Here is a 12,568-nt window from a genome sequence, read left to right on the forward strand (position 1 = left end):
TCAAACCTACCTACTCTAAGACACTCTGGCATTGGGGCCCAAGTTTCCCAGGCAATTATAAAGTACATTCAAATTTGAGAACCAGAGTATTTCTGTCTGGGACACAAATGGGTGGCACGCTCAGTTAGTATATGCTTAACCTTTAAAAAAATGAGGTTCCTTTTACTTTTTATATAATTATAGTCATATATCAAGTCTATTAAAGACAGTATCCTAATGTGAATTCATTTCCCCCCAAAATAACAAACAGAAGTGAAGGCTAGATTCCAACTCTCCTCCAAAGGACCCTGAGCACTCCTGTCCATAAATCAACTATGCGTATCAAACGGTGCAATATGTTGGCAAGGCCAACATACTGATGGATTTAGGGAGTATAATTTAAGACTTATCAGGAAGAAGAAATCATGCTTTATATTGGTTTTGAGATGTGTTCTGTTTATTGATAGAAAATTATTTCATAAACACAAACATTCAAGCAGAACAGTACATTCAACATATAAACAAAATTATCAAAGATATTATACAAATTTTACTGGCAATACTTGGAAGAGTTTATCATTCCCAAAAATGAACCAAAATATTAAAAGCAAACAATATTTAGAGTCAAAATAAACAAATTAGAACACCTAAAAAGTTTGGTAACTCAAAGCGAATAGATAACTTTATTCTTTTGGGGAAAATGAAAACATTATTAATAAAGACAAACCAACAATCACAGATTGTAAAGAGTTTAAATATTGCTATGTATGTGATGACGGATTTAACAAAGAATTTTGTGAAATTCTTTGACAGAGAGCAGAGATTAAGAAAGCATGTTTTAAAGTAAACCTTTTTGGGTTCTTTCCTTGACCATCCCTATTTTCCAGCTGTGTGATTCTGGACACAGCTTACCTTTTGTCATCTATAAAAGGTAGCTATTGATAGTACCTACCTCATAGAGTAGCAGCTGGGAATATTAAAATGACAACCCATATAAAGCACTTAGAACTGTGCCTGGCACATAGTAAGAGCTCAGTGTTCATCATCCCACCCCCATACTTCAGACTCAAACAACCATGAGAAGTAACTGTCAGAGATTTTCTTTTTCTGAAAGGTACAGAACTACCCAACCTCTGAGTAATGCTCTCCAATGTCAAAACTCTCACAAATATAAAGTTATTTTTGTTATTTAATATAAACCTTGGAAACATGGTTAACTTCATTCCCCATTATACTAATGAAACATTGCTCCTCTGTGCTCAATGGGACCTAAAAGAAAGAATAAAGGTAGTGACTTGAAAATGGAACATCAATAATCCTCAATGTGGTAGGTAGCCTTGAAGATGGACCTTAATGATTCCCAATTCCTGGTCCTCTCACTGTGTAATCCTCTCCCCCTTGAGTGTGAGCTAGATTTACTGACTAACTTCCACGAATAAACTAGGACAGTGGCATATCACTCCCAAGATTAGGTTACAAAATGACAAAGGTGCCATCTCTTTCTCTTGACAGAAGTTAGGTTACCCAGACCCACCTGGCTGAGAACTGAACTGAGCTTATAAAGCGAATCCTCCCCAAGTTCAGCCTGGAGAGGCCGGCAGCCCCAGGCTACACTATGACAAGCAACCTTGTCCTGAGAAAGAGCACCCAGCTAAACTGTACCGAAGATTCCTGATCCACATAAAATAATAAATGACCGTTGTTTTAAGCCACCAAATTTGGAAGTACCTTGTCATGCAGCAAAAAACTGTGCACTCAGCTTTTTCAATCTATAGATTCACTATCTGAAGCTACCGGCACTGACAAAATTACTGGCCAGTATTAGGCATTACTGGATGGTCACCTAACTGGGCAGCAAAACAAAACCTGGATGTTGTTTCTCATACCAAATAAATAGCAAGAACGCGTGTGATTTAAATGGCCCGTGAGTCATGACTTTCCTTTTTATAGAAGTAGCCTGCTTTAAGCCACAATCTGATTTCCACTCTTTTAAGCATTCTCCCCAAATATTCTGCCTGGCTGGTTCTTCTCAACATTCACGGAAATACCACCTCCTCAGAGGCCTTTCCTGGCTAGTCTTTCAGAAGGAGCCACTAGCCACCCCCACTTCTCAACTCACATCTCCCTCTTACTGTCTCCATTAATTTTTCACCACTTAATAGGCAGGTGTTTATCCCGTAGTTTGTGTCGTTTCTACCAGCACTAGACCCTCTGTTCCTTGTTCACCGCTCCCGTTACTCCTCTTACTTGGAACACAACAAGCAGGCACTCAGTACTACCTGTGGACTAAAAGGAGTGGAAAGGAAAAAGTCAGCTGCAGAAAAATGACCTGGGGGAAGCGGAGAGGTCGGCCAGTCCCTTCAGGAGAAACCAACAAGCCCCGGTCTTTTTAGAACTAAAGAAATCAGAGTTATAGGAACAGAACCGTAAGTTGGATGTGGAACGTACAACCCTGGCACAGGCGGGTGGATGGAGGGCGCGAGCTGCCCAGACCTAGTGAGAAGCATGCGGAGCACGGGAGAGGCGCAGAGGGGACGACCCTGACCCTGAGAGTACTTTACCCGAGTCTCCCCCCGGCACCGAGGGGGGCAGCGTGAGGGTGAACACGCCCGCCACAGCGGCGAACACAGCAACGCTGCCGCACAGGCCCCCGGAGCGCCAAGACCCCACTCGGGCTGCCCGCCCCCGGGCCGGGCCCCTGCCGTCGCCATGGAGACCCATGGACTAGTGGGCGCCGAGGAAACAGGACCCGGGCGAGCACGAGAACACGGGGCGGACCAGAGCTTCTCCGTGCGAGCCGAGCCCGCGCGGCAGCCGCAGCGACTTCCGGGTCAGCCCGGGTCCGCAGGCTGCTCCGCACCTTTGCCCACTGGGGGGGGGGGCAGAAATGCCAGGCCTCGCAAAAGCCGGGCCCTGGGAGTTTTCTCACGCACTGGGGTTTACAGACTTGTAACATGCTTTAACCTAGCTCATCACGGGGGAAATGTTCCTCTTAAGAAAGCAAATGTGGGCACGGGGCTCCCGCCTCCATTGCCGTTGTCCCCCTTTCTCACTGACTTGGCCGGGTCTGACAGAGACAGAAGCTGGGTTGAAAACTGAGAGTGAGGAAGGGCTGCTTCTGCCCCCTACGGTGTGGGGTGAAACTACACATGAGGACCCAGAGGAGGAGCCCAGAGCCTAAACTGTTAAAGGAAGGGGAAATGTGCGTTCAGTTTGTGCAAAGAAAGTCAATAACTACTTGAATCGCCATGTGTTTACTACGATTCATTATAAGCCAGTGTGCTAATTACTAAACCGCAGAGTAAATGATCCAGTTATTAAATCTTCAGAGAAATTAAAAGAAGCGAATTGGTCTATTTTTTGTTGTTGTTGCTATGGCATGAGGAAAACAGCAGATGAGCTGAGAAACTTGAGTTTTTCTATTAATACAAATAACTCATACCCTGATACAGTTGTCTCCTACTTGAATGAAGAGAGGTATTTTGATGGAGCTTTGACCACAAAGTGGGAAATGAAACGGAGACACTGTACTTTTCAACTGGTAACAATGCGAAAAAGAATGAGGACTATTGGACGACCACATAGTGGGCTGTTAGTAAGATTTTTAAGCTTACATTTTACATTATTATAGCAATTATTCTGGATTATCAGTTCCTGGAGGGCAGGGGCTGTATGGTAGCTGCTCCTAAAATGGCTTCCAATGATCCCTGGTGTTCACTCCTTTGTGTAATTCTCTCCCCTTGTGTGTGGGCTGGACCTGGTGACTTTCTTCTATCAATAGAATAAGGTAAAAGTGATGGCTGTCATTTTGGAATGACTTTCATCTGGCTTGCATTCCCTCTTGTGGCCACTTCCTTTCTCGCCCTCTCACTTGCTCACTCCGATGAAGCCATCTATCATGTTGTGAGCTGTTTTATGGAGAGGTCCACATGGCAAGGAATTGAGGGTCACCTTCAGCCAACAGCCAGCGAGGAACTGAGGTCCTCAATCCACCAGCCTGCAAGGAGCTAAATCTGGCTAACGACGTTTGAAGGAGGTAGGAAATGGATCCTTCCTCATAGGAGCCTTGAGGTGATGGTAACTCCTGCTAAGACCTTGATTGTAGCTGAGAGAGACCCTGATGAAGATTGCTGTCCTACAGAAACTGTGAGATAATCAATGTTGTTGTTTTTAGTCCACTAAGTTTTAGGGTAACTTGTTACTTAGCAATAGATTACTAAGATAGGCTATCTTCTATTTCTTTTCTGAAAGAGCATGCCAATTAATACTGATTGAGCCAAGTATATACTTCTTTCCCTTTTCATCCATCTCATCTTTTTTCTTGCTCAGGCGCTTTATAAAAAGATAAAGTTTTACCATGGCAATTTTCTTTCAAAAGGGCATAATTCTTTGCCCATGTTTGGGAGGTGGAGGTCAGTTCTGGAAGTATGAATTTGGGAATTGTTCATGGAAGACATAGTGTAGAGAAAACAAAGTAGAGGTCAAATGTTAGCCCATATCTTCATTTAGGGAATGGCGGGAGGAGAGGAGTGAACAGTGGAAGGGAGGAATATGTCACAAGAAGCTAAGAAACAAATAACGTCAATGAAGTATTAATATATGTGGTACGGTTGTCACATGTGAAGGATGATGAAAAGGGACACATCTATATTTTATGGGAATTGTATTTATACAATTTGGAGTGTCATCTCAGCAAAAGAATACAAAACTGCAGACACAAAATTATCTATAGGTATGAAAAGGAGTCTGGGCTGACGATTGCCTGTGAAGCTTATGCTTTATTAGCTTCACAGTTAATTTCCTTCGTCTGTGTCTGACTCTACCTCTCAGTAAGCATGCTGACTTCCCTCCTCCCTGAAGCACTTCCTTCTGTGACTTCAATGACAGCATGCTCCTTTGGCTTTCCTTTACCTCTGGCCTCTCCACCCCGGTTCTGCTTCTGTCAGAGCTCCAATTGTATGGTGCACCAGGGCTGAGTTGTAGAATTCTTCTCTCTCTTTCTGCCTTCTTTCCCAAAAGGGTTTTATTGAAATTGTAAATGGTAACTATAGGCTGATAAATCTCAAAACTACATACCACCAACCTCTCCTTTAAGCTACAACTTTTTTATTTTTTAAACCCAACTGCCTTGTGAGTTCTCCATTTCTATGTCTAAACAGCATCTCAAACCTGGCAGACTGTGTCTGTCTTATTTCCACTGTACACCTGTGCCTAAAATGGTACCTGGCATAAAATAGTACATAACAAATATTTGTGTAATGAGTGAATAAATGAATAAAAATAATAGGCCATTGGTCTATCCATTAGGGATTGCATTTAGCTGCTAGTAACAGAGCAGTGATTTCAACATGCAAGCATTTATTCTCTTATGTAAGAGTCTGGAGGAAGTCAGTCCAACATTGGTTTGACAACTGCTTGATGTCATTCAGGACAAGACTGCAGGCCTTATATCTTTCTGTACCATCCCACTCAGCTTATATCCTCAAGGTCATCTCCTGATCCAAGATGGCTGCTAGTGCTCCATCTTTATTTGAGGAAGAAAAAGAAAAGATGAGAAGAGAAGGGCATACCCCACCCTTTTAAAGAGTGCTCTGGAAATGCTATTCCACAATTCTGCCACGTCTCACTGGCCACGGTTGAGAAATGGGCCATTTCTAGGGGAAAAAGCAGCTGAGAAATATACCTTTTCAGCTAGGCAATTTTCCAGGGTTCTATGACAAAGGAAGGAGAGAATGGATACTGGGAGGTAACTGGCAGGCCCTCCTATAGTTGTGACCTGGAGGTATGCTAACCCTGAAAGTTCAAGAGGTCAGTTTCAGTAGAGTAGTAGATATGGAAACCAGGTAATAGTGGGTGAAGAAGTGAGAAAATAAAAGAAGATAAAACAGAACACATTTACAAGAAGTTTTGACTGTGAGGGGGGAAAGAGAAGTAATATGGGAATTCACAGAGACTGAAGTATCAAATGAATTTGAAACAGCTACTATACTATAAAATGGAAAAATGTGTACATTCCTTAGGATTCAACCAGAGACAAAACTAGTAGGAGGTATTTATTACAAGGAATTCTCTCATGATTGTGGGGGCTGGCTAGGCAAATCAGAAATCCCTAGGGCAGCCCATCAGGAAGGGCAGGCTGGAACTCTCAGGCATGGGCCGAAGCTGTGGTCCACAGGTGGAATTTCTTCTTCATCAGGGAACCCTCAGTTTTACTGGCTTTTCAACTGATTGAATCAGGGCTACCCAGATTATTTAGAATAATCTCCCTCTCTTAAAGTCAACTGATTATGGACTTGAATCACATCTATAAAATACTTTCACATTGAGATTGAAACATTGAGATTGTTTTTTGATTAAAAAACGAGGGCGTGTAGCCAAGCCAAGTTGACACATCCAAAGGACATCACAGTATACATAATGTAAATTCCAGGCCAGGGAACATGTGAATTAGAACATGAGATTGAGGGGAAGTAAATACACAGAAGTGTGGGCCTGTGGTGTCCCAAATGTGGCCCTGGGAGTCTTGAAATCAAAACAAAAGGGAAACAGGATCATTTGTATGGCCTCTCTGTTCCCCAGAGGAAGCAGATTCTTCCTGGCACTTGTGGCCAGCACCTAGCCTCTACAGACTCCCACGAAGCAGCTTCTCATCAGAACTGGGCAGAAGTGGGCATTGCAGCTCCCACTAGGCCTCCACTGATACCTCCCTAGCTGGGAGGGGTCGCAGTGACTGCTCCTCATGTGGCTGCCGCTGACACGCAGTGAGAAGGAAGGGCCAGGAAGTGGCCTTATTTTGGGGAGTACTGGTGAAAGTTCTGACTCCTTTAGGTCTCATCTGACACCACCCTCACTGGAGACAGAAGGCCCCTCATGACTGCTGGATGGTGGAAATCTAGACTCCCCACAGGGACTCATTGACACCATGGAGAAGAGGGGCCTCATTACCCAGCCAGGATGAAGTTCTGGCTCTCTCTTCATCCTTCTTTGACATCTCTTGGTGGGTGTGTCAGGGTATCTGAAGAGGGTAGAAGTCTAAGCTCCCCACTCAGTCTGCTGGAGTGGTGGTGGTGGTGGGGGCACAGGGTTTTCTTTGTTTTTTGGCTACAGTACAGAGGTTATTTTCTAAATGTATCTGTTCTTGCCCCTTCCTTTGACCAGAGAGAGCAGGCTTTTTTCTTTCTTTTCGTTTTTTTTCTGTGCCTATTGAAGTCTCTGGACTGCCAGCTTCTCCAGCATCTAATCTGGGATACATGAGGCAAAAAGAACACCCAGGGAAGTCCCTACCATGTCGTTCTTCAGGTTTTGAGGCTCCTGTCTGGTCTGCCTTCTTCTCTCCACCTTTCGGTCTTATGTTTGTCTTATACTATGTAATGTCCAAGGTACGTAGTCATACTTAGCAGGAGGAATAGGGAGAAGTGTGTCTACTCCATCTTTCCGGAAGCAGGAATCACTCCCCTTTGTGTTTTTCTGAGTATTGAGAGCAGTTTCACAGACATTAGTGCACTGAAATTTGCCTTAAAAGTTGTCATTTAGAAATCATGATCTCCCCAAAACCCACATGAAATAAAGTCAAATGTGCCTTAATCTTACTAATACCTATGAAACTTTGGATTAGAAGCTTTAGATGAGAAATTGGATACTTGGAATACTATGCAATAAACCATCTGCAACAGGACAATATAAGAGGGCACAACATCCCTGTTAAGTACCTTAGAAAAAATAATTTTAAACACTCAAATGTACTAGTAACCAGAGGAATTTAAGATAAAAACTAAGAAAAGCCATTTTTCACCTTTCCAATTGTCAAAGATATTTAATATTTATAGAGTATTGGTGATACAGGAATTTGGTACAACATTTTAGAGGGCAATTTAGTTATGTGTATCAAAAATCTATAACATAAATTGTCAGTAAACAGATGAAAATGTGTTTAACTTTATTAGTAATCAGAGACATGCAAATTAAAAACACAATGGTATATTACACACCTATCAGGTTAGCAAAGATGAAAGTCTAATTATATATAATGTTGGCAGTGGTGTGGAACAGTGGAAATGCGAACAGGAAGGTAAATTGGTAAAACCACTTTGGAAACAGAAAATTGTCCAGTAAAGACAAAGATGTATAGTGCCTATAACCCAGCAATTCCATTCCAGGTTCATACCTGGAGAAGCCACGAAACAGATACAAAATGTTCATAGCAATTATTTTTCATAAGATTGCCCAAAAAGAACAACCCCAAACACCCATTAATATGGGAATAGAGAGGTAATCCTGGTGTATTTATACAATGAAAATGAACAAACTATACCTACTTGCCATGGAAAAATATGGGTGACTTTCACACACACAAAAAAATTGTAAGCAAAATATTGAGCAGAAGTGCAAGAGATACAATAATGCATATAGAATGATTCTAGTTATTTAAAGTTGAAAGATAGTGTAACTAAACTATATTGTTTAGAGATATATCCACCGAGCTTAAAACTGTAAAGAAAGCCAGAAAATCATCACAGATGGGATGATGGTGGTTACCTCTGGAGTGAGTGGGGGCTGTGATGGGGGAGGGGTACATGTGGGCTTTAGGGCACTGTCAATGTTTCTGGTTTTGACGAGCGCTGGCTCTATGGGTATTTTCTTTATAATTAGTTCATAGTTCAATTGGTCTTTAAACTATTTATAAATGTTTTATGCACTCTTCTATCTATGTGACATAGCTCACAATAAGAAAAAGTAGACAGGAAGAAAGATTATAGAGCAGTTACCTAATGGACAGATTTGTGATATGAGTGCTAACCAGAATATTACCCTGAGCTAGCCTGAGAATTTTCCTGCATCTTTTTAGTTCCATGTAATATAAGTATGGAGGTGTTTTATACGCAACAAAAATAAATGTCAGCATGAAAGTAAATTTTCTTTCAAAATCTCTTTTGGTGATCAATGTAATAGACTATTAAACTCTCTCCAATTTAGTTTTTGAACACACTCGTAAATTTTGTGAATTATGCTTCCAATCTTCAGTAAAAAAAGAAAATAAACGAACTTGGTTTCATAGTCTGGTATCTGTCAGTATTCTTCAAAATTGGAATGAACCCAATTTTTAAAAACAAAACTCAAAGATAACACATAAAAAAAGGAATATTATTTAAAGGACCAAAGATAAACAATTTAAAAAGCTAAAATAACAACTATCAAAATTAGAAGCAGAGGTGAGGTTAGCAGCAATAAACCAAATCCTCATTCTGTCTGGGGACACAATAGATAATGTCTTAACATTGATAAATTAAGAAATCATTCTAAAGGCTAATTATTTGGGGAGATAATCATGAGAAGAACTAAAACCAGAAAAGGTTAAAAGTGCCTCTGAGAAGGGATACTAGGTGAGAAAAGAGGCAGGATGGGAAATTCTGCTTTCATCATAAATTGTTATATACTATTATATATTTTGCCATGGGCATTGTATTATATTGATAAACAATGGGAAAATATTTGTAAAGGAACAATTAAGAATGAAAAAAACCAAAACTTTTGAATTAGCGATTATAATGTATATGTAGAGCATAGTAGGAGCAATATCAGTGTTTGCCCTAAATCAGTTGTTCTGTTTGAATTACATTTTAAAAACTCTCTTATTTAGCCATTTTATTTCAATGTGCAAATAGAATCTTATCCATATGAAATTTTGTTCATTCAAAGGGTCGTATGGTTTATGTTTTAGAGTTCACTCCCACTGCCAAGTGAAGAAAATAGGCAAATAAGAATACGGCAGGACAAGTGGTTAGGGGTAATAGCAGTAATACTCTCCGTGACAGTTGACTCCGATCCTGGCCAGAGTGATGGTACTGGACATGAAGAAAACCTAAATTAAATGCATTATAATATTCATATTTAAATACAGGTGCTTTTTTTCCCCCAAGCAACATTTGGGGGGAAAAAATGAAAAACATGTCAGTAAATCTAAGTATTGCTTGAAAAGCAATTATTTCTTTTTATCCTTCCTTTTCCTTCTGGGCTCTTCTTTTTTTTTTCCTGGAATATATCTTTTAGTAGTTTCTGAATCTTTGTATGTCTGAACTTACCTTTTCTTTTGCCCTTTTTCTGAATTATGATTTAGCTGGGTAGAATTTTAGATTCATCATTTCCCCCTCAGCACTTCATTACTGTTTTGTTTTGTTTTGTTTTTTCTGACATCTATTGATGAGAAATCTGTTATCAGATTGTCATTCCTTTAGCTGTTTTGCCTTTTCTCTCCGGCAGCTTTGGGGATTTTTTTTTCTTCTTCATCTTTAATGTTTTTAAATTTGCTCATATGTATCTGGGCATAGATCTTTCTAACTTGATTCTTCTTGGCACTCATTTGTTCTTTTTAAAGTAAAGATCCATGTCTTCTTTTAGTTTTGGAAAGTTATTAACCATTATCTTTTCCAAGATTGCTTTTCTATTATCTTTCCTTTTATTCTGGAACTGCAGTTGGGTTTCTCCTTGTTTCTACATCTATTACATATTTTCCATTTCCTATCTCTCTGAGCTACATTTTGAGATATTTACTTAGTTCTTTTTTCCAACTTACCAGTTATTTACAAGTCTCTCTCTCTCTCTCTCTCTCTCTCTCTCTCTCTCTTTCTATTTCCAGTTTTTCTTTCACGGTTGCTATTTTCTTTTTAATATTTTGAGGCTTGCTCTATTTATGTATTTCTTCAGCTGTGGACTTTCCTGTTTTTTAGATCTGTTGACTCTTATTTTATGCTGTTAGACCTTCATTGGTCTTGAGATTGTTTGCATGCTTATTTTCTACCGTACTCTTTTCCCCACTATATGTCATGGTTGCTTCCATCCTAACACTCAAGGATACACAGCTTCACATCAGGTCTTAATAGCCCAGCATGGGATTCTCTCCATAACACTGGCAAGTCTCTGCTCTGATCTCATTTGGTGACTTATCATTTGTCCCTGGAAGTTTGTTCATTTCCTTCCTTCTTTCCTTCCTTCTTTTTCGTGGAAATTTTCAAGCATACACAGAACTAGAGAGAATAATATAATAAACCTTTAGAATTCATCACGCAGCTTTAACATTTACCAATATATGGCTAATTTGTTTCATCAAGACCCCTCCCTTGTTTTTTGACTTACTGGATTATTTTGAAGAAAATCCCAGATATCATTTCATCCATAAATGTTTCAGTATGTGTCTTAGAGGTATGATCTCTTTTCTTAAAAACATAAGTATATTACCATTATCACACCTAAAAATTAGCAATAATTTCTTAATATCAACTATCCTGGTAGTATTAGATTTCCCTGTTTGTCCCATAATTTTTTTTTATAGCACATTTGTTTGAATTAAGGTTCATATAAGATCCAGACATTACTTTTGGCTCGTATGTCTCCTTTAATCTATAACATTTCTCCCTCCAGAATGTGGGGGATTTAAAGACAAAAAAAGGAACTGGATTATGCATTCTGTAGGATTTTCCGAATTCTAACTTTTGTTATTCTGTCCATGTGATATCACTTAACATTTATGTACCAGGCATCTGTTGCCTCAATAATGGTAAGCAACAAAACACTACAAAACCTCAGTGGCATGCCACAGTATGGGTTTATTAGTGCATATGCATCTGGGAAAATTGGCCTGGTGATTCTGCTGATCTTGGCTGAACTTGCTCACATATTTGATGATTGGCTAGCTGCTAGCTGGTCTAGCATGGCCTTGGCTGGGGGGACCGGGTCATGTAATTCTCCATATGTCTTCCATCTTCAATCAGGCTAGCTCCTTCCTATCCTTCTCATGATGATGGCAGAAGAGCAAAAAGACTGTGTGGTATTCAAAACACAGGGTCAGGAAGAAGGCCTCACAAAAAGGAGCTTTTCGGAGATGGCTGAGTCCTGGAGGAACTGGGTTAAGTAGACAAGCTAGTAAGATGGAGTCTCAGAGAACAGTGCAGAGTCCAGCTGCAACTGGACTATAGGACAAAGGCATAGTCACAATGTATAAAGCAAGAGCCCGGGTTCTGGATTCTAAATGCAAACGGAGTCAGAATTAGGATAAATGGGCAGATTTTCTTTAAATTAATATTAACATTTATTGAACTCCTGCTGTATGCCACGCATGTCATCAAGGAAGTTATGTAAGTTGGAGAGTAGTGGCTGGCACCATGGATTCTGAGCCTACCTGCCTGGGTTGGAGACCTGCCTTAACCAGTGAAATGTGTTCTTTCGCATGCAATGCTTATAACATTGCTGGCTGAGTAATAATCACTCAAAAAATGTTATGCATAATCTCATTTCACATCCCCAGGAAGCCTGTGAGCTAGAAACCATTTTTATTCCTATTTTACAGATGAGGAAAGAGAGCTCTGGAGAGGTTAGGTAACTTGCCCAAGTCATACAGCCTGCGAGTGATGCAGCAGGAGTTCGGACCCACACATTTCATCTCAGAGCCCACATATTAACCACGATGGGCAACTATCTCATCTGTACCCCTTGATTTGACACTAGTTTTGTCTTGGACTAGGGCTTGCCCCAGAGCCTGAGTGCATGGATGAGTAAGTGGTGAGGGTGGGGTAGGAGGGACTGCGTTCATCCTGAG

The 12,568-nt window shown here is 40.5% G+C and overlaps 1 protein-coding gene across 3 annotated transcripts in view; it reads right to left on the reverse strand.

Annotated features, from left to right (window-relative positions):
- The window catches only part of TMEM260 (transmembrane protein 260), a 56,930-nt gene extending 54,127 nt beyond the window's left edge, over positions 1-2,803 (reverse strand). For all 3 annotated transcript variants that reach the window (XM_019725782.2, XM_074327439.1, XM_019725781.2), the window contains exon 1: positions 2,541-2,803. In XM_019725782.2, coding sequence (XP_019581341.2) covers positions 2,541-2,700 — 160 coding nt within the window. In that variant the 5' untranslated portion in view covers positions 2,701-2,803. The remainder of the gene's footprint in view (positions 1-2,540) is intronic.
- Positions 2,804-12,568: the final 9,765 nt, after the last annotated feature.

Source organism: Rhinolophus sinicus, linkage group LG03 (genome assembly GCF_036562045.2).
Source record: "Rhinolophus sinicus isolate RSC01 linkage group LG03, ASM3656204v1, whole genome shotgun sequence".
Lineage (NCBI taxonomy): Eukaryota > Metazoa > Chordata > Mammalia > Chiroptera > Rhinolophidae > Rhinolophus > Rhinolophus sinicus.